Source organism: Chlamydotis macqueenii, chromosome 5 (genome assembly GCF_036417535.1).
Source record: "Chlamydotis macqueenii isolate bChlMac1 chromosome 5, bChlMac1.mat, whole genome shotgun sequence".
Taxonomy (NCBI): Eukaryota; Metazoa; Chordata; class Aves; order Otidiformes; family Otididae; genus Chlamydotis; species Chlamydotis macqueenii.
In genome coordinates, this window is record NC_141560.1 from 35,586,782 (window position 1) to 35,609,587 (window position 22,806).

Sequence of the window (22,806 nt, forward strand, 5' to 3'; positions counted from 1 at the left end):
TTTCTCAGAGTAAGATAAAGTTATGTTTCTGATGGCAGAAAAGCCTTAGTGCATAAATACTTTTTGTACTTCATTGGGCTCTGTCGTAGTTCAGCCCTGATCGGGACCAGACTATGCAGTCTCTCTCTCACTCCCAGCTCAAGGTTTGAGGTAAGGACTGGGAGAAATCCTTAAAGTTACCATTACGGGCGAAACAGACTCCACTTGAGGAAAACTATTAATTTATTACTAAAAGCAGCAGGATAATGAGACAGAGAACAAGATAATCTCCCCCCACTACTCCCTATTCCCAAGCTTAACAGTATCTCTACTACCTTCCTCGCTCCGAGCGGCACAGGGGGGGAAGAGGAAATGGGGGTTGCGGTCAGTTCATCATGCATTGTTTTACGCCGCTGCTTTGTTGTCAGGGGAAGAACTCCTCACATTCCTTCCCTGCTCTGTTGTGGGGTGCCACCCATGGGCCACAGTCCTTTGTGAAACTGCTCTGGCATGGGTCATCTCTTCCACAGCGTGCAGTCTCTCCAGAACGGCTGTCCCAGCGGGCCCTCCATGGGCCACAGCCACCTTCAGGCATCCACCTTCCCTGGTGTGGGGTCCTTCATGGGCTCCAGGTGAATCTCTGCTCCTCCGTCGACGTCCATGGGCTGCAGGGGGACAACCTGCTCCACCATGGGCTGCACCACAGACTGCAGGGGAATCTTGGCCAGGAGCCGCATTACTCCTCCCCCTCCTTCTTCACTGACCTTGGTGTCTGCAGCTGTTCCTCTCACAAGACAAGTTCTTCACAACAGGCTGGCAGACGCCTCTCAGAATCTCTTCCCATCATCCAGCTCATCTCCTCTCCATTTCTTGCAGCCAGGCCGGGCCGAGTCAGGCCCAGTCGGCTGCCCAGCGGGAGGCCGGAGGGTGAGGCCTGCAAGGCCCATGAGGCCTGCACCTCCCCCTCTGTGCCTCTGCCCCCGCTCAGCTTCTTCACATCTTCTCTTCTCTCTTTTTTTTTTTTTTTTGTTTTCCCCCTCTTAAATACGTTATCACAGAGGCGTTATCACAGAACATTCTGCTACCAATCAGCTCAGCCTTGGCCAGCAGCAGGTCCGCCCTAGGCCCGGCCGAGTCCACTGAACAAAGGGGAGCAACTTCTAGCAGTTTCCTACAGAAGCTGCCACCTTAGGCCCCCCCTCACTAAACAAAACCACAACAGGCTCAAAAATCAGGTTCTCACTATGGACAGTAACATTTTTTTATTGCCTCTCACTGAATTTATGTTCCAGTTCTTATAAACAGATTTGGATAATTGCTTCTCTAGGCATTCTGATTTATAGTGTGGAAATAAACACGGTTCGTGCATTACTCTAAAATTGCTTTTTAAATCTTACTTGTATTTGATTTTAGTGACATTTACCTCTCTCTTACTGCTGTCATAAGTGTAAAGAGTGTCAGGAGAGCCTGACACAATGAAATGTTTCCAATTAGTGCATCTTAACCTTTTACAGATATATGAAGATATGCTTCTGCCAACATTGGTGGCCCTCTATAACATTTTCATTTTTCTGTAAATAGTTGTTGGTCCAATGAAAGGAGAGTTGTGTAAATCTGTTGCAGTACAGCATTCTCCATTGTTCTGTTTTGTACTGAGATATTTACAGGTTTGATTATTTTCATGGCTTCCAGCTGTTTAGTGCAACCAATTTAGCCTATGATCTCACTTCTTTAGTTTATGCCCTATACACTAAAGAATGTTGCAACAAAACTAGAGGAAGTTAAAGCCTCAAAATTTTAGGAATTCTGCTTGGTGTGTTACAAACATATAATTCTATCTGCAAGTTTTTTCAATGAACCTTAAAATTGTTCTTCAGCATTTTCTTGATATGAAGTGGTCATTCGGATTTATAGAGGCATATAGTCTTTCTATGTGTAATAATGAAGCAAGAGAAATCTTTTTGCAGTGTGAATGTTTTTCTTATAAATGCTTGATTATTGCCTGTATTGTAACATCAAAAAGATGCCTGTACTGTGTAAACCTTTATTAAATAATTACAGTAGCATCAAACTGTTGCACTGTAGTGTTCATCAGTAGATCTTAAAGCCGTTTAAAAGTACATCATTATGCCAGTTTTACAGATGAGAAAGATAGATAAGTGTTTTGTATTTTTTTTTTTCCTAAGCATACTAAGAGTGTTTGAGAGCTGGAAGGAGAACCTCGGCCTCCAGTGATCCACTGCTATTTCCTCTAGCACATGTTTTTTTATAATCCAGCATGTAACAATTGACCTTGCATATGTCTTAAAAATGTATCAAGTTGATATCAAGAAAAGTAGATGTCATGCAGCAGTAATTTTGTTCTCTGTTTAATTTTTAAATGTATTTTACTGTTTGTTTGCATCTTCTAATATTTGTATGTATGGCTGCTTGGTTTTCACTAACATTTTGCATGTTTTTCTATTGGGTTTTCCAACCAGTTCCTATCTCTCCTGCAGAAGTATGATCCAGAGCTCTTTCGAATGGCTTTGCCTTGTCTAAGTGCTATAGCTGGTGCTTTGCCCCCTGATTATTTAGATACACGAATTCGGTCAACTTTGGAAAAGCAGGCTTCAGTGGATCCAGAAGGAAATTTTGATCCCAAACCTGTCAACACAGCAAAGTAAGTCATTTAAATCATAGTGATTTCCTTTCCTTAAATTTTTTATACAATTCCTTATTAACATTTTTTTTTGGTCTTGGTAGGGAGAGTTGGCTGGTGACCGACTTTTTAATGATATCAGTACCTTTCAGAAGTAGTGTAGGGATTTTTGCTTCCTCCTGCCAAGTGCTTCACTGCAACATATCCTGTTTACTGGATATAAAACATATTCTTCTCACTGTACAGATGCCAAATATTTCCACATTATATCTGCAGAGTACATAGCATAGTTCAAATATTTGGGATATATACACCTGTAATACGTTTGATACTGTCATTAATTAGAGTGTGCTTATGTCAAATGATACAAGATCATCAAAATCTGATAAGTGATTCAATTGGCCTATTGCCTGATTTTTATAAAATCTTCACTTCATTTTGAGAATTGATCTGTAGCAACCTGATACAGCAAAATAAGCAGATCATGTGTGATGATTTAATAGAGACTTGGCCTTCCTAGTCATCTTGTACTTTTAAAATACAGATTTCTAATATTTTTCTGTTGAAGAACTTGAGGATTATTGGTTGATTTTTGCTATTAAAGTCTTATTGCTCCATCATTATGCAGTGTGAAACATCCATTCTAATATTATCCTGTATTAAGAATTACCAAGACAAATACCTGTAGGTTATGGTGAAGCAGGTTTTTGTCTTGTGATTTCAGTTGCTAGTAAGTGCAACTGTTATGTATGTGAAGATTCCCTGTAAATGCCATTATAGGTCTACTTTGTTTTGTGGTGTTTCTTCTAAAGAAAATGGAATTGCAAAGCTGAGTGTCTTGCCTTCATCTGGAAGTGAAACATTTTGATAAGTGCTATATTATATTGACAATTTTTTTCATAAATCAGACTGCAGTAACTTGTGATTGAACAACCATACTCCCCTTTGTTTACAGCCTTGTACTTCCTGAAAAGCTGGAGTATATTGTCGCCAAGTATGCTGAACATTCCCATGATAAATGGGCCTTTGATAAGGTAGGAATTATTTTGTTAACTGTCAGAAAAGGACTAGTAAATAATACCTAGAGTGAATATTGAAAGGGAAAACCGGAAAGTTTAACCGATAGGCCCTTGTTCTGGGTGCATTAATGTCTGCATATTTCTTTAGGGATATGTGGAAGAAACCTTTTGCTCAAGAAAATGCTTGAAATCTGTCACTTTTTCAATGTGGACAGAATTTATTAGGGCAAAGATTTGAGGTGAATGAAGAAGAGGCACTTGGTTTGGTTTAGTTTTTCTTCTGGGTTTTTTTTTGTTTGTTTTTGGTTTTGTTTTTTGAGGTGAGTATATATAGATTTTATCTTCGTTTTTGCTGGTAATTATGATTTTTGACTGGGAGTCAGAGATTCAATTTTACTGCAGCAGTTCTGTGATCTGACGGAGTACCTGGGAAGTCTAATGTCTTTTTTTCAGTTTCAGAAAATGTAGTTATAGCTTTTCTTTCTTTTTAGCTTTAAGAAAACTGTTATGAATTGATTTCCTCTATAATTTTCCAAGTGCTCACTGTGTTGTGTTTCTGTTTCACTACTTCAAAATAGCTATAAGACAAGTTACACTGAAACATTTAATAAGGGACTTTTCAGTGTTACACTTTGCAAATAGATTTTAATGTTAATAAATATAACTTTTAGAGTTAAATTTGAGCAAAACGAAGCTTGATGGAGTTGTTGCAGTTGTATGTTAGCCTCAGAACTGGTTGTATGAGATCTACTACTCATAGATGGCATCTAATCTGTCTGGGCTGTGGTTTCTTCAATTGTATCCACAGACGGATGCATGCTTTTTTGACAGAAATTTCTGTGGCGCTGAGTAGCTATTGGAGTAGATTAGCAGTCCGGTATGACAAAGTAAACTGGCCAATTTGCCATTACTCATCTATATTATTCTCATCTTATTTCAGTATGTTTATTTTTTTCAGACTAATACTGGATGGAAATATGGTGTTTCACTGGATGAAAATATGAAGACTCACCCATTAATAAGACCTTTCAAAACTTTAACTGAAAAGGTAATAGAGGAAATTTCAGCTACATTAATACGAAGTAAATTGATTTGTGTACTTTTAAAAATCAATTTCAAATGTATGCTATAAAAGTAAGAGAAACAAACTAGAATTCTAATAGCATAGGGTTTTCAGGCCTTCATGGATGAGGCATGACTGGCAGCAACTCTTGGGTTTTAGATGTAATTGTAATTTAACATATCTAAAGGCAATTTTTTCTTCAAGAAAGATAGTAGAAAAAATTAAAGTGTAGGAGATACTTCAGTTGAAAATGGGGAAAACCATTTAAACTATTTTGAATGCATTTTTAATACAAATTTCTTGACTAGGCATTGTCTTCTAGTTGTCAGAACAGTGAACTGAGTTTGAATTCTGTTACATAGTTTTGCAATGATTCATTGGGTGACTTAAGTCAATTACATTTGTCCCTCTTTACCACACTTTTTCTGTTCATAAAAAGAAGATGACAAAAATCAAGAGGGATTCAAATGGTTTAATTTCCCGAAGCTTTGGAGAGGAGCTGAAGAATTGTTGGTTGAGTTCTTATTAAAGCAGTTTAAAAAGAATGTTCTGGATTGTCTCAGATTAGAAATTTTGAACCTAAAATCAGGTCTTTCCATAAGAACTGTCATGCTAAGTAACTGTCATAAAAATTCTTATTTACGGTAAAAACTGAAATATGACATACTCCGAATTTTCTTTGCCAGAACTTTCAGATTTTCTGTTATACCTTTACTCTACAAAGGAGTGTTGGAATACAGGCTCTTCCCTAATTTTTATCAATGGCTGTGTTTATATGAAGAGTGTACAGAGGAGTAATGTTCTGTATCTATGAAAGGGTATAAATAAGGGAAGTCTTTTAAAAGACCTCATATGCTGATGCATTCAAACGTACATACTGGTCTAACTAATTTCATAGCACTTGTAGTGCCTTCAATTTTTTGTTATTTTGGGCTGGAGATACAAACTACATTATTGCTGCAGAGCTCACTTGGATGCTGTTAGTTGTAACACATATCCCAGCCATAAATGCCACTAAAAAGAAAACAAAAAAAAAAAACCTAAGTATTTTAAAGCTTCTTTCTCATGTAAAAAGGACTATATCATGTTGTCAGATATAATATACAAATTTTGTTTACTTTTGTGGCATGTGACAATTTATAAAGAAGGACAGAATATTTTTATTGAGTTTTTGCTACTTGCTAAATGCAGAGAAATTTTACATTATTCTTCAAAGGAAAAGGAAATTTATCGTTGGCCTGCCAGAGAATCACTGAAAACCATGTTGGCCATGGGATGGAGCCTAGAAAGGACCAAGGAAGGAGGAGAAGCAATAATACATCAGCGTGAAAATGAAAAGCTCCGCAGCATATCTCAGTCTAGCCAGGTAAGGTGGAATTCCTTAAATTTATAAAGCAAAAGCTTTGCTGGTTAATTTTCTAAGAAATTCTACAAAGTAATGTTAATTTTATATTATTTTTAATGAAAAGAGACTTTTAATATTAGAATTATGAGACTGGAAGTCATGTCATTATAATACAAAACTTTGCAGTAACACTAAAGATGGAATGTTAAGAAGACAACAACTTTCCAGATTATAAGGCTCTCGGAGACCATATCTATTTATTTTCTCAGATGATCTGAAGAGAGTTTTCATGTAGTCATTCAAAGAATACCTGGTAGAGTATTTTAAGTCTTTTATTTTATAATAAGTAAATATCGTCATTTTATTTTTTGGTCAAACCCAAAAGCCTGAAATGGGCTTTTGTCAAGATTTTGATTCTGACTGACAAATGAGACTACACATTTAATACTTTTTTTTTTTTTAAATCTACAGGCAAAATTTGCAGGTGATTATATAATACCTAGCAATTTGATGTGACATAGACTATTTTTTTTCATTTGTAGGTTTTTATAATAGCATGTTGAGACTGCTGCTCAATATGTCTGTGTCTTGGAGGGCAGAAAGCTGTTTATAACGATGACAAGTGTTGGGGGATTTTTATTGTGCCTTTTGAGGTGAATTCAACACACAGTTGTGCTTAAATATAGTGAGATTTATTGAGCAATGCATTGGGCAGAGTCCTACCGCCATAAGCAGTTCTGCTAGGAATGTACAAAGGGGTGTCACAAGCTGATTCCTTATATACAGTTGCACCAGCACTGATCCTGTGAGCATCAGAATCAGACATCTTAAGCCTGTGTTGGGTTCATTCCCCAGTTTTGCTTACCAAAAGTGGCCCCTAAGCACTCTGTCACAAGACAATACTTAAACATTTCTTATCACTTCAGCAAACTTCACTCCCTTAGAGGGAGTCTTTCTGTCTCTGGCATGTCTGCTTTCAGCCAGTTGAACCTGTTCTGCGGTTGGACATTCTTGTCCAAGAAGATGCGTGATATAGACATGATTGAGTAGAGAATTTCAGCACATGTTTAACTTCAGTACATGATAGAAATTACTTATTTATATGTGACCATTCACATTTAACACGTGCCTAAGATTGGTTGCACTGGAGCTTTCACGCTTTAAACATTTTAAGACTGGATAAATGTATCACACTCCTCCTTTTTCTTTGGCTGTAAATTCCATGAGACAAAAACCTATTTTAACTTTTTGTTGTGATGTCTTCTCTTTAGTATATGGTTCCTTCAGTCTGTTGCCACACTGTTCTGTCATATTTTGAAGGCACATCTTGTATGCCTCACGATTGATCACCTCGCTTAGGCTGAAAAGCATAGCTTGTCATCTGTTGCAAATCGAGATCTAAGTATCTGCAGCAACCTTCTTATTTCCACATCAGCAGACGTATTCTGTTAATCGTCATGTGTGTCTTCAGCACATTGCAAAATGAAAGGTGAACATAGTTTCTTCAAGAAAGTTTAAAAATGTGAATGGTATTACTCTAATCAGTTCAACGACAAAGATGATATAGTTGAATATTTGATTCTTTTATCTGAAAATAATTCTCTTTTTTTCCCTGCAGGGAAATGGGTATAGCCCGGCACCACTTGATCTCTCTAATGTGGTGCTTTCTAGGGAGCTTCAGGTTTGTATTTGTGTTTTATTTGTTATGCTGAAAAGAATTTATAGTTGTGGATTTTTATTCTTAATGAGTTTAATGTTGTCAGGTTTTATGAGTGTATTTCTGACTGTGGTTGTGATATGCTGTTGTATAAAAGTGCATGCTATACCATTTACATATTTACTTTTTATCCCATTGATGCATCCTGAGTTCCTAGAAAAAGCTATCATGAAGCTAGAGAAGAGGCTGTAAACAGCATGTGATATATGTGTATCCTGTGCCTATCGTGACTTCAAAGAACAGCTGAATGTAGAAAAGACACTTAACTGCAATGTTTCTTTATCACAAGAGTGTAGACTTTACTCAAGACTGTAAAATTATGTAGAATTACAGAATTTTTAATTGTCACCTTTTAATTTTGCATCTTTTTTTTTTCTGATGGTAATGTAGGGAATGGTTGAGGTAATGGCAGAAAATTACCATAATATATGGGCCAAAAAGAAGAAAATGGAGTTGGAAAGCAAAGGTAAGCAAGAATCCTGTGAACCACACAAAAAAGACAAGGAAAATGGGGGAGAAGAAACAGTCTGAAAGAAGATAGTGTAAGACAATAAAAATTGAATAGTTCCTTTTATACTTGAAGCAAAATAAATTTTAGAAAAACTTACCATTCTTTGAACTTACTAAAGGTGGAGGTAGTCATCCTTTATTGGTACCTTATGACACATTGACGGCCAAGGAGAAATCACGGGACCGTGAAAAGGCACAAGAGCTGTTTAAATTCCTTCAAGTCAATGGTATAATCATATCTCGGTAAGTTGCACACTTTTTTGAGATACTTGCTTACATGCTTAATACACATGTGTGTGCATGCAGTGCACAAACAATGATGATTGTCCTTATCTCACTGCAGTCTTTGTTATTAACATAATTCCGATTTGGCATATCTTCTGTAAATCAGAGTGTTTGTTTTTTTTATGCTCAGAACAACTCTTCTGAAATGGTGTAGACAGATAACATGTATGATCATAATAAATACAAAATGCAAAAGTAGTGTAATTAAACAAATAGGTAATTTAAAACTTCTAAATTAGCAGCCAGCAGCGTCAGTAAGGATCATGGGAAAATAAATCTGAGGTCTAATACTGAAACACATCTATGTAAAAGTGCTTTTTAATCTATTTTTTGAGAAAAATGATAGTTTGAGTTCTGTGAAGCGGTAAGACAAAGTAGCTATTTTGTGGGTATTTAATCCTTAACTTCTGCTCAAGCAGAAGCACAGACTTCGTTAATTGTTCTCTAACTTGAATTGTGTCTGGAAGGAATCTGGCCTGTGGGGTCTTCACTGTCAATGAAATTCAAATAACTTACTATACTATATTTTTTGCTTTATATGATGGAATTGTGAGTTTCTATACTGTATCTATAATCTTTTACTGTATGTGAAACACCTGAGCACAGAGGAAACTGCAATTTTGCTGGCACTAAGCATTTATGTAAATAACTATATTCATGAACACTTTTCTGTACATGCATAGAGTCAGATCTTTCTTGTTTTCATTTAGTTATGCTTTTCAACTCTATGTCTCTAGTGAAAGTATACACTCAAAAATTTATACAAATTGATTATTAGGATCTGCAAAAGGTAACCTTGTTGGCTTCAACAATTAATAACATTTCTCAAGATATGAGAAGACAATTCTAAATATACATTTCTGCATTACTACAGAGAAAATATTCCCTCCTGCCACATATGTAGGCTCTCAGCCTGAAACCAAAATGTAGGTATGCCACCAAACATTTTTGTATCCTCCAAAATTGCTTTAGAGCCATTGAAAAAGAGGTTTAGTTCCTGCAAATGAATGGTCCTTTGAAACACCAGTGGAGCTGCTCAAATATTAGTTTTAATATCTCTTTGCAGCTACATCTGTTGGGGTTAGGAAGGCAATGTTTTCAGTGTTAACTAATGAGACAAATCAACTTGAAAAAGCCTGTTCAGACTCTTTCTTGGTTATGTGCAAAGGATTTGCAGTAGTTGTCTATATCAGACTGAATCAAGGTTATCCTCTTCTCTGTTTTGTTACGGCTAATATGTGCATATTTTAAGTATATATAAAATCTTTTGAAGTACCGATTGTAATTAGCACATTTCTATAATGTCATTCTTAAAAACGTTAGACTAATAATTAAAACATTATAATTCATTATAGTTGGAAATGTATAGGTGGTACAGTGTGTGTACTTTAGATATACCATCTGTCTCTGTTTTGATTTTTGCTACTCCTTCTTTATTGAGAACACTTTTGAAGCACTTTTGGCTGTTTATGAGATACAGATAAATATCTCAGGCCTTACTGAAGTATGTGTTAGAAACAACAGGGTATTTTGTTAAGCATCTTTAAACCACTACAAGCTCTTTTTATGTCACCTTTATTATTTAACAGAATTATCCATATCTTTCAATGTTTAGAAAAGTACATATAATCTCTTAACAACCATGACTTAATATGAACACAGAAAGAGTATATTTACAGTGATATCATTGAAAATACAGATAAATACTTAGTTGTGTTATCCTCTGTAAGAGGGAGATGGCAGGAGATGCCTGGTGACCATACATAGCTGTTAATATATACCAAATAATTTTATTACAGATGCGATATATTATTTAATAGGAAGTCATATAAGTATACAGAATCATAGAATGGTTTGGTTTGGAAGAGACCTTAAAAATCATCTAGTTCCAACCCTTCTGCCATGGGCAGGGACACCTTCCACTAGACCAGGTCACTCAAAGCCCCATCCAACCTGGCTTTGAACAGTTCCAGGGATGGGGCATCCACAATTTCTCTAGGCAACATGTTTCAATGCTTCACCACTCTCACAGAGAAAAAAAAATTCTTCCTTGTATCTAGTCAAAATCTACTCTCTTTCAGTTTAAAACTGTTACCCTTTGTCCTTTTGCAACAGGCCCTGCTAAAAAGTATCTCTCCATCTTTCTTATAAGCCCTCTTTAGGTAGTGGAAGACTGCTATAAGGTCTCCCCAGAGTCTTCTCTTCTTCAGACTGCACAACCTCAACTCTCTCAGCCTGTCCTTATAGGAGAGGTGCTCCAGGCCTCTGATCATCTTCGAGGCCCTCTCCTGGACCTGCTCCAACAGATCCTTATTCTGGGGGCTCCATAGCTGAATGCAGTACTGCAGGTGGGGTGTCATGAGAGCAGAGTAGAGGGAGACAATCACCTCCCTTGACCTGCTGACCATGCTTCTTTTGATGCAGCCCAGGATGCCGTTGGCCTTTTGGGCTGCAAGTGCACATTGCCATCTCATGTTGAGATTCTTGTTCATTGCTATCCCCAAGTCCTTCTACTCAGGGCTGCTTGTAGTCCATTCTCTGCCCAGCATGTATTTATGCCTGGGATTATCCCAACCCATATCGAATATCGAGCCGTTGACCGCAACTCTTTGAGTGTGGCTGTCCGACCAATTCCTTATCTGCTAAGTGATCCATCTGTCAAATCCATGTGTCTCCAGTTTAGAGACAAGGATGTTGTGCAGGACAGTGTCAAATGCTTTGTAGGAGTCCAGGTAGATGATGTCTTTTGGCCGTCCCTTATCCACCAATGCTGTAACCCAGTTGTAGAAGACCACCAAATTGGTCAGGCACAATTTGCCCTTAGTGAAGCCATGTTGGCTGTCACCAGTCCCCTCCTTATTTTCCATGTGCTTCAGCATAGTTTTCAGGAGGATGTGCTTCATGATCTTGCCAGACACAGAGGAGAGACTAGCTGGCCGATAGTTCCCCGGGTCTTCCTTTTTTCTCCTTTTTAAAAATGAGGGTTTTGTTTTCCCTTTCCCAGTCAGTGGGAACTTCACCAGACTGCCACAATTTCACAAAAATGAGGGACTGTGGCCTAGCAACTTTGTCTGCCAGTTCCCTCAGGATCCGCAGATGCATCTCATCAGGTCCCATGGACTTGTGCACCTTCAGGTTCCTTAGATGGTTTTGAACCTGCTCTTCTCCTACAGCGGGCAGTTCTTTATTCTCCCAGTCCCTGCCTTTGCCTTCTGTGACTTGGTCGGTCTGGCTAGAGTCCGTACTGGTGAAGACGGAGGCAGGGAGAGGGCTCACATTTTCCCTGGTCTTCCTTTTATCCCTGATGTACCTAAAGAAGCTTTTCTTGTTGCCCTTGACGTCCCTGGCCAGATTTAAATCTATCTGGGCTTTAGCTTTCCTAACCTGATCTGTGGCTGCTCAGGGGGTATTAGTAATTTAAACTAGGACTATAAAAAGTCCTATAAACTAGGACTCTTCAAATAGAATTATTTTTTTTTTCTCAAATGAAACTGTGAAATAGGATGTTAGAGTCCTTTTATGTTTGTATGTGTGAAATGGGACTGGAATGTATTCCTTGGTTCCCTGGTTCTGTTCCCCCAGACTATAACTGTTCCTCTCCTCTTACCCATGTTCTGACATGGTCAATAGTATTAGATGTTTTTGTTGTTAAAATTTCTGCTGCATCAGCCTTCTCCCACAGGATTACTTTTTTCCTTGGATTCCCCTTATAGCTGTTTTTCAACTGCTAGTCTAATCTTCCATTTATTTTCCCTTATTTACTACTACACCAGTGCTAAGGTATCTCAGGATACCAGGACCATTTCCTGCATACCACAACAGTGAGTCTGGCAACTTTCCTGCTTTCTTGTTCCCTTCTTGCTTTTGCCTCAGTGACACAAATTACCAGTTCCTCACTTCTTCCATAGTTCTGTCACACTCTTTAACTCCTCTGTGGTCTTTGCCAGGTAATTTTCTCTAATTGAGAAAGGGAGAGTCTTCATATCTACTACTATTTGAAGAGTCTATACAGAAGCAAATGAGGTAGCCATTATGGGTAACCAGAGGTTTCCCTTAATGTTACTCAGTTACTTGCTCAACTGGCAAGTCAGTTAGATGTCCTGGGTGTAGGTCACAAGTATAGTTTAGTCCTCTTAATGTTGGAATAAGGAGACTATGAAAAAGTTGCAAACTAAACAAATATACAAGAAAACATCAAGGAAATGAAGAAGAAGGAATTAGTAACTTGTAAAACCAAGTATGTTTGAAAACAGAATAAATTAAAAATCTGTAGTTATGTGACTTCAAAAAGAAAAACAAAAAAAAAATCCCCGTTCATGTCCTGGATGATGAGACAGAATGCATCCTTAGCAATTTTGTGGAATGAACCCTTAGTAATAAATTGGAGAGTTTGGCTGCCTTTCAGAAGAACTTTGATGGGCTAGAGAAATGTGCTGAAAGAACTCTTGTGAGGTTGAGCAATGGTAAATGCGAAGTCCCATACCTGGGATGGAATAACCCCAGGAACAGTGAAATTGAGCCTGACAGCATCTGTGCAGGAAACCACTTCAAATTCTGCAAGTTGAACGTGAATTTGAAGTGTATCCTTGTGATGACGAAGGCTGACTGCATGCTAGACTATATTAGTAAGTGTAGTCTGCAGGTTGATGGAGGTGATTTTTTCCCCTTCCATTTTGCAATCATGAGACTATATCAGGAGTATGTTGTCCAGTTTTTGGTTCACCAGTGCTAAGGAAGACATTGAAAAAAAGGAGGGCCACCAAGATGCTTTGGGGATTAGCATGCATGTCAGGAGAGGCTCTGAGGAGAAACTAGATTTTTTCAGTATTAAACCAGAAAGCTATGATGGGATTTTACCACTGTCTTCAACTACTTAATGCAAGGTTATAGAGATGATGAGGTCAAACGCTATCTCCTCAAAAGTAACAATTTGTTATAAGGGAAATTCCAGTTAGATATATGAAAATATTTCACCCTTATTTTTTCACAGTGAGGGTGATCAGATATTATAGTAGACTCTCCAGAGTCGTCATGAGATTTCGATCCTTGAAGATACTCAGTACATTATTGGACAAGGTTCTGAGCAACCTGACCTAACTTTGGATTTGGCTTTGCTTTGAGATGGGACTTGCATCAGATGACTTTCAGAGGTTCCTTCCAACCTAAATTTTTCTGTGATCCTAAAGAATTTTAGAATTTCAGTGAGGTAGGTTTCATTTGTAGCTAAAATAAAATCTAATATTTTAAATCTAGGCACAGCCAACCATACATGTTTTTATTCCTCTTTAATATCTTGCATGCACCAGTCATGATTTAGGTCATGAATTTATCTCAAAGAATAAATAATACATGCCTTTTTAGAAAATATTGCATACTATTGAAATTTATCAGATGCTTTGAATAGTATAGTAGTTTGTTACTTGCACTTAGGTTTTCATTTAGTAGCCTAAGTCATTTTGACTTCAGTCTTTCCTAAAAATCAAGGACAAAACTGAAGTTTAATAGTGAATAATGAAATTAAGTGTAGTACTTACACTGGTTTTGTAAAGCTATAATTGCTGACTTCCTAAACGTTTGGCACTTTATTCTGCCAGCAGTAGAAACTGAGTGGCCAGTGCATTGCTTTGTTAGATTCAAATGTACCATGGTTTAATTTGTGCAATAAGTTCTTCTCCTAAAATACATATATTTTGGATACTCTAATCTGAAGCTATTATACCTCTTAGAGAAACAGGAACTGATTTTAACATGTCTTACTATGTAGTTGATAACTGAGAGTTACTATGGAAGGTGATTTTCTCTTACTTATGAAAATGTACCGTAATTAAATGACATTAAGGAATGGAATGCTTCATAGTACTGTCATCATTTGTACTGTCATCATCAATGTTATTTATCTTAACGCTTTCTAAAACAGGGGTCTGAATGACATGGAATTGGATGCTTCATCCATGGAAAAGAGATTTGCCTTTAAGTTTCTGAAGAAAATTTTAAAATATGTTGATTCTGCTCAAGAGTTTATTGCACATTTGGGTAAGCTGCAGATTTTATTTTGAAAAGAATTTAAGTTGTTTATATTTAAATATTTGGATTGATATGTTTAGATTTGTTGTGGCCACTATTTTTATTGCATTTAGGAAACATAAATTCTGTCTTTTTCATTTGGAGGTCGAATGCTTGGACATCTGTCATGAGCTAAATTGTTTCTGATGTTTTATTTGTATTTCAGCAAAACTAAGTTTGCAAGACTATATCAAAGAGTTATTGTGTTATTTATTGCTAGACAACTTCTTATTCATGTCTGCCTTGATTGTGTCCTTGCAGAAGCCATTGTAACCAGTGGAAAAACTGAAAAATCTCCACATGACCAAGAAATAAAATTCTTTGCCAAAGTGAGTGATTTACTGTTTCAAGTAATGTGCATATACATTCCATTATATAGAACATGGAAATTTATAATGTTAGACTGCTTTTCAGGTAATAGAAATAGATCTTTCCTATTTTTTTCATGGTAAGTAATCTATTAAATGTTGTTAATAAATATTTCAATGTATCTTCAAAAATACTTAAATGTATTTGCTGGATTCAAAAATTTTAAAATATTTCAATATATCTACTTCTACATGAGAAGGAACATAGAAATTAAAAGGCAGCTTATTTATTACATGAAATTAAATACTGAAGATACAAATTATTTCTGAAAATTTTTGCCTTGATATATCACTGAAGTGCATAGTATCATTTACTTAACAGGAAAAAGTGTTCCTATGCATAGTAATATCATATACATTTGTGTACCTAATAAGAAAAATGTTGTCAATAATCAGATTTGAAGTAAGGAACATCTAGGATTTAATTTGGTATCTTAAAAAAAAAAGCCCTCTCCATTTATATCTGTTCTGGACAATTACATGAGTAGTGGAGAGGAAGAGTCCTTTCAGTTCAGTGATATTTATCAATGTTGAATGTGAGAAGAGTAAGTAAAAGATCCAAAATAGATAGATCTGTGTAACTCTACTTATTATTTACATAACTTTAAGTAAAATTGTAAGAATTAAGCTTAATTTATGTGACTTTGTGTCTGAAATGAGAAAATTCAACTGTTACAGAACTTCTAAAACTCTTTGAGTGAACTTTCACCATCAGAGCATTGTTGCTACATTTACCATTGTGCTCTGTGAAAAATACATTTTGTATCTGTATTTCTTAGGTTCTTTTACCATTAGTTGATCAGTACTTTACAAATCACTGCCTCTACTTCCTGTCTTCTCCAACAAAAACACTCAGTAGCAGTGGATATGCATCAAATAAGGAAAAGGAAATGGTAGCAAGGTAAGTAGAAAATTAAGATATACACGAGAGGATTCTATATAGATAATTAAAGGTCACTTCTGAGATTAAAGAGAAAGATCGTTCAACAGCTCAGTTTCCTCAGAGTGAATAGTTTATTTTGTAAGGAATGGCAGTGAATGAATAGAATTCCTCATTTTAGCATACTTTAATATATTATTAAAGACTTAAGTATATATACTAATTATGTATATTACAATAAATAATTGTGGATTATGTTTTGATAACGTAAAAAACATTAATAAATTATTCTGCAAACAATGGAACTAATCAAACTTAGTTTCTGATGTATTTGTGTTTCATTGTTGATGGTAGTTTCTGGTTGAAGCTTATGCCATTGTTAGGTCATTTAAATGGTTTCACATTTAAATTTTCAGATATCAGAAAATATGAAAATACCGTGATGCAGCTTTTTAGTGATAATTATGGATTCTCTCTTCTCTACAAAATTACTTCTAACCTCGCACAAAAATTGCTGGAATTTAATAGTTTTTAGATGTCAGATTTGGTTGGAATCAGTCATTTGACACAGTTATTCTAGGAAACTCAATTAAAAAGAGTCTGTTGCCTTTTAGTTTATAATGTGTTGCCTTTACAAAAATACTAATTTAATTTTTCTGCAATTAACATTAATTAGTATTTATTTTAAACTATGATTGTCATCTAATATTTTTGTTGACAACTTTGTTGTCAGTTATTTTCTTTGGGAAATTTAGTATCATAATCTTTCAGACTATATTTTACTCTTATGCTTTCTTACTTTAACTGTCAGTTTCTCTGATTTTTTTTTGCTTTCCTTCACTGCATTGACCAGAGTTGACTTTTTCGAATGGAAGAGCAGATAAAAAAATCAAAAGTAAAGGTTACTTACTCGTTGTTACGTAAGATCAGGCCTAGCATTCAACTTCCTCGATTCCATTCTTCAGTTTATCTTCCAACATATTTTTACATTTCTCTAAATTGATATTACCCTTTTGTTTCCATCTTCTAGGTGAGTGGTAGTCCTTTTATAGTAGTTGCCTGTAAGAATGAGTGTTAAGTCCCTAAGATTCTGCTTTACTGAGCTTTCAGATATATCATCTACGAATATGCAAGATAGTCCTCCAGCAGCTGGGAGAGTCAGCTCAGGTTCAGGACTATGAAATTAATTTCATTTCATTTCAACTTCATGCTTCCTCTCTATTACTTCTTTACAGTCAGGTCAGGTTAGTAAGGCTAGTAAGACACTTACTAGGGTTGTACAAAATGTCTTTACAGAGGCACAAGAAAGAAGTTAGATGTTTAACCTGCCTATCTGCTATTATAAATTCAGAAATATCTTATAATTATTGTTCATTCTTCACTGAGAAAAGTGACTATGAGTTATTTCAATCTTATAGGAAGTATAGCGTTTCCTTACTATTATGAAGATAACAATGACAATCTGTTGTTAGTAAGAGACCATACCAGTTCCTAAGGTTTACTTGGTTTTGTTACCTCCTAATTCCCTTTATAAAGTATAGCACAGATGATAAACTAGTGTACCTAGCTGTCTTTGGTTTGAGAAGTTAAAATAGACCCTTTAATCTTTAGAGAGCTGATGATTTTTCCTTTCTCTTAGTTATCAGGTTATTTTGACAAATGGATTAGATACACAGGTTTCTGACATAGTTGCAAGAAGCTGCTCTGTCTGCATGTATTTCAGGATTCATCTTACCATCAGCAGTGGTTAACACTGATTTATTCATTTACAAGTAATATCTTTGCAAATTTTTTTAATAGTATGAAGATTTGTAACATTTATTTCCTGTAGAATGCCAAGTAAGACACTAAATTTTTCTTGTTCTTACAAAAAAAAAATTCTTATTCAGAAATAATAGCCATAAAGAATGACTCCATGTAATATGCAATTGTGAGAGAATTCAGAAGCTTTAAAAAGTTATTCTGCTTAATGCAGTTATTTGGCTGACTATTATCATCATATATGATTCAAAATACACTTTCCAGGAATTGTTATTTTTGTCTTTCATATTCCTACTACTCTTTACCTCGTATTCTAAATAAATCTTGTCTTGTCTTGCTCTTTCTGTTCTTTTCTACTTTAGCCTGTTCTGCAAACTAGCTGCTCTTGTTAGACATAGGATCTCACTTTTTGGTAAGTTGTTAAGAAAGATTATGATAAAGTTAAAAATATAAAGAATATATAACCATTGCTTCTATCTTACCTGAAACTTTTCACAAGCTATAGCCAAAATTCTATAAAACAGTGCATAAATTTCCAGTATAGTTAGTGAGTACATTGAACATGACTCTGAAGTTAACAGTTAGTAGAACATGTAAAGTGTTGGAGCAGGAAGAAATAGCAGCTTCTAGGATTTTCAGACTCAAAAAAAAATCTCAGGCCTTTGCAGTTACTTTTAGCTTTTCAAAAGTCATCTTACACTAATTATTTTGATATCTATCATATAACTATTGAATCCAATAGATTCGTTTCTCAATAGGCTAGGGGAATGTAGGGAAGAATAACATGCTTTTTTCAGAGGTATTGGTAAGAAAATTATAAAAGAAATGTAGGTACTACAAGAAACAAGGTTCAGAGTGTTGCAGGGCCAAGTGATGAAAATGAGCCATAAGTATACACTAGTTATTCTTTTTAGTTCTTGTATGGAAATGGACTTAAGAAATTAAAAGTTAGTTCTAGAACCAGGCCTAACTCTCCCACCAGTGACCTAAGGTGGTAGACTTACATCGTGTCGTGTTTAACCTGTGCATCTCCAATAATCATTACATTTTCTAGACTATTGTGCTCTCATAGTATCTCTTTCTAACAGGTAGTGATTCTGCTACAATGGTGAACTGCCTGCACATCTTAGCTCAATCTCTTGACACACGGTAAGTTTGCAACATTTATACCAACTACAAAGTACGTAGGTGTTGCAGAGCTTTTCAAGAGCATTTGGATTATTTATGCATTTTTTATTCCTTACTTGTAGGTAATGCTATTAGCAGTATCAATAATTCAGATATTGACCTTCATATTAGCAGATTTTGTCTAAGGGGTTTCATCTACATTTTTCTGTTCAATGCCTGTCATTAAAGCATTGACAACTTTTGTCACCCTTTCCGAGGGCATTTGAAGACTTTATTGAGAGATATAAATGGCACAGACTTTGGAACCGCAAATATTGATCCCTGTAGATATTGAGACAGTTTAGTGCATATTGGAAAATTTGGCATTAGCAGTATGCAGAATGTATTAATATATGGGCATAGTTACATTTGCTAAATTTTACTGTTTAACATTGAAATGCATATGTAGATTAAAACACAGGCCAGGATAGTTTTCTAATTTAAACTCTTTTCTGGCCTGGTTATGTTATATGGCAGCCTGACAATCATCTCAATGTAAATAACCACACTGGAAAGCCTAACTAAGGGGTTGGAATAAGAGTGAAAAAATTTAAGCAATGGGACTGATGCTGAGATTGCAGTTGCATTTTTTAGATTTAGGGTGCTCTGAAGGTAGATAAGCATGTATCCTGACTTACACACCTAGTTACTGTAGCTCCCATAAAAATTTAGGAATTTAGAGTTATTTTTGAGCATCTAGTAAGGAGGAGCTTTCTCGCCACCTGTGACATTTGCTGAGAAGGCATTACCTTATTTGAAAGCAGATTGCAAAATCTGGAAAGGCAAGATTGAGGAAGCAAGTTCTTTGTTGTTATTATTTTGCATTAAATAGTCCAAGGTAATTGTTTGTTGCTTATACTGCTTTGTAGTTTTAACTGTCCTTTTCAGTTCATAATGTAAAGTTCACAGATACATGTGTGTATCTCCAAAGACTGATAGAATGTCACTAACATACTGGAACAGGTTGCTCAGAGAGGTGGTGGATGCACCATCCTTGAAAATGTTCCAGGCCAGGTTGAACAGGGCTCTGAGCAACCTGGTCTGGTTGGAGATGTCCCTGCTCCTTGCAGTGGGGTTGGAGTAGATGACCTTTAAAGGTCCCTTCCAACCCAAGCTATTCTATGATTCTATATTTATCTATACAACTACTAAGGATCAATGCAAAGTTAATATTTTTCCCTTACTATTTTTCAGAACTGTTATGAAATCAGGATCTGAGCTTGTTAAAGCTGGATTGCGTGCCTTTTTTGAAAATGCAGCTGAAGACCTGGAAAAAACATCAGAAAATCTTAAACTTGGAAAATTTACCCACTCACGAACACAAATCAAGGGTGTTTCACAGAATATCAATTATACTACAGTAGCATTGTTACCAATCTTGACATCAATTTTTGAACATATTTCACAATATCAGTTTGGAATTGATTTACTGTGTAAGTCTTTTATTTTATTTTTGAAGTTTGTTGTGTTATAATAATGCAAACACTTTTTATTAATGATTGCATGAATTCAAAGGATTAAATTCTGTTTTCAGTAACACATGTTTCCAGAATAAAATCTGAAATTAGCTGCATAGTACCTTATTTCAGTTGTATGTTTAAAAATAATACTTAGTGAGTTTTAAGTTAGTTATGTTCAATCTTTCTCCAAACATTGCAAAAGATAAATTAAAATTTCCCCTTAAGTGCTTTCCTACAAACTGTGTGGATGAGACTAGTTTCTGAAAGAAAATTAAATTATGCTTTTTTAAAAAAAAAAAAACAAACACTTTCATTCTTTTCATTTAAATTTTCCTTATTTTTAGCATAATTAAGTTTAAAATTACTGAAGGGCCTCCTTGAGTTTTAGCAATATACCAATATACTGTTACAAAATTTTGTATATGTATTTAGATGATCACAGTTCCAAAGCAGAAGATAATTAGAAGACTGATAGCCATGAAAAGACTTTCTTTAAAAAGGTGGAGAGACTTTAGATCGTGTTCCTGGAGGTTAGGCACACAGACTAATATAGTTTAGCTTAAAATTGTCCTTTGCAAGTGTGATAACCTGCAATATCTTATTAGCAAGTATCTACTGGCCTCTTGGAATGTCTGATGATCTGTTAGGTTTTGGAATGAATGTAGATGACAGACCAGGTATCAGAGAAACTGAAGATAAATAACACATGTGGAGTATTGACAGCCTAGAATGTTCAGTGATACATATGCTAAAAGTTTTAGACACCGCTTAACATATTGCATAAAACAGATGTTTAATATTTGGAGAGTAATCTTTAGTTGAATAAATACTGATAATCTACTTCTTATTTTCCTCTAGTGGGTGATGTACAAGTTTCATGTTACAGAATTCTTTGTAGCCTCTATTCCCTTGGAACTGGGAAGAACATCTACGTTGAAAGGTATTGAGTGAAAAACTTAGCATGTAAAATTTTCTCTTCTTTAGGAGTATGTTGTTTAGGTAAAAAAGCAGTTTGAATGAAAGGTAAGTCTGAAACAGTGTGAGTGTGTTTAAAATATACTTTAGCTGGAGTGTAGTTGCCTATATCTTTAGAGTTCAATTCCACACCAAAAAAAAAACCACCTCAAAACTAAATAAAAGCAAACAACTCATCCTGCATATGGCAGTGTGTCTACAGGGAGTTTATTTTTCCCATAGGGAAAGATAAATTTTTCCATGGGTTGCCATTAAGGTTCCCAAAATTTGACAACTGCATGTTGCTGTGGTAAGCAGACTGAGTACTAACTAGGCTGCATCTGTCTCACACCTAAGTCTATGCAGAGTTCTCAAAATAGTTGTCCTGAGCATAAAATCCTGAACATATGTAGAGCATTCTGACAGCCTTTAACTCTACAAAGGAAACCACTTTACAAGTTACTTGCATTCTAAAAAGAGTAGGGTCTACATTCCTTTAAGCATCTAGTTGCTATGTTATGTTCCAGGCCCTAGATTTTAGGTCCTTTTCCATTAAAAGAGGCTCAAATCAAATCTGTATCTGCTACTTCAGAAAATAAAACCCTAGTTGTTGTTATGCCTATCACAAGACAGGAGCTGAGGTAATCGTAACCCTTCCTTATGCTTCTGAAGGCTTTAGGTTAGGCACTTTTCATGATCTTTCTTATAATGAAAAGTTTAGGATGCCTAGAGCCTAAACTGGAGGAAATACAACTCTGTAATCTGGTTAGGGGATACTTTGCCTAGTATGAGGAATGCTGGTGTGCACTTCCTTCCAGAGTTTATTCAGTAATTATTTCATGCAAAATGCAAGAGTAGTCTGATGAGCATACTGTCTTTCCTCCCACTCTGCGTGCATGTACATATGTGCATAAGCTCATTCTTGTGGATGTCCACATTCAGTCGTTTATACGTCCTTTGTCACTGAATTACAAAGCTATACTCTTTCATTCTTCTCTTTCTGGACTTGAAAATCTTAAATACCCCTACTCTCACTAGCAGTCAGGGTCTTCTCACAGGAAATAAAAGGTGATTATTATTATTGCCTTTTGATGAGAAGAGCTTACAGCACAGGCCTCCATTTGATTGGCAAGAGCTATAAGCACTGGACAGTTACATTAAAAGTTGATGTTAGCAGCATCATCTTGCAGCATACTGCAGTTGTCTTCTTGGAAGGGAAGAGTGATCAGATCAGATATATCTGAGGAAATGAATTAGTCTCCTAAGCCTATGTGAGGGGTTTCCAACTGTGGATTTCATTTAATTTGATTTTCACTAGACTCAGGTTCTTAAATTAAGGCTGTAGGCAGGCATCAGTGTCTAAGTGGGAGGGAGGATTTCAAACATACTGCTCAATATTTCAGCAAAACTTAGAAGTGAATGATTGAGCTGACTTGAACAGTTGTTCAAGTTAAACAATGCTCAGATTTAGGATCAAAGTGGAGTTTTTCTCCTCGTGAATTTTGGCAGGGACATTAAGAAGTTTGACTTTCCATTGCAGGATGAGTCATAGTGACTTTTGATAGGTGAATATCACTCTTCATGGCTGAAATAG

At 35.8% G+C, this 22,806-nt stretch overlaps 1 protein-coding gene across 1 annotated transcript in view; it reads left to right on the forward strand.

The window, feature by feature from the left end:
* RYR3 (ryanodine receptor 3) overlaps positions 1 to 22,806 on the forward strand; it is a 254,587-nt gene that overhangs the window by 168,520 nt on the left and 63,261 nt on the right. Inside the window, exons 51-64 of the mRNA XM_086750198.1 lie at positions 2,460 to 2,641; positions 3,576 to 3,654; positions 4,598 to 4,687; positions 5,919 to 6,068; positions 7,666 to 7,728; positions 8,155 to 8,230; positions 8,394 to 8,517; positions 14,477 to 14,592; positions 14,884 to 14,951; positions 15,770 to 15,891; positions 17,994 to 18,043; positions 18,720 to 18,780; positions 19,993 to 20,231; positions 21,117 to 21,198. Of these exons, the coding sequence (XP_086606324.1) occupies positions 2,460 to 2,641; positions 3,576 to 3,654; positions 4,598 to 4,687; positions 5,919 to 6,068; positions 7,666 to 7,728; positions 8,155 to 8,230; positions 8,394 to 8,517; positions 14,477 to 14,592; positions 14,884 to 14,951; positions 15,770 to 15,891; positions 17,994 to 18,043; positions 18,720 to 18,780; positions 19,993 to 20,231; positions 21,117 to 21,198 (1,502 nt within the window). The remainder of the gene's footprint in view (positions 1 to 2,459; positions 2,642 to 3,575; positions 3,655 to 4,597; positions 4,688 to 5,918; positions 6,069 to 7,665; positions 7,729 to 8,154; positions 8,231 to 8,393; positions 8,518 to 14,476; positions 14,593 to 14,883; positions 14,952 to 15,769; positions 15,892 to 17,993; positions 18,044 to 18,719; positions 18,781 to 19,992; positions 20,232 to 21,116; positions 21,199 to 22,806) is intronic.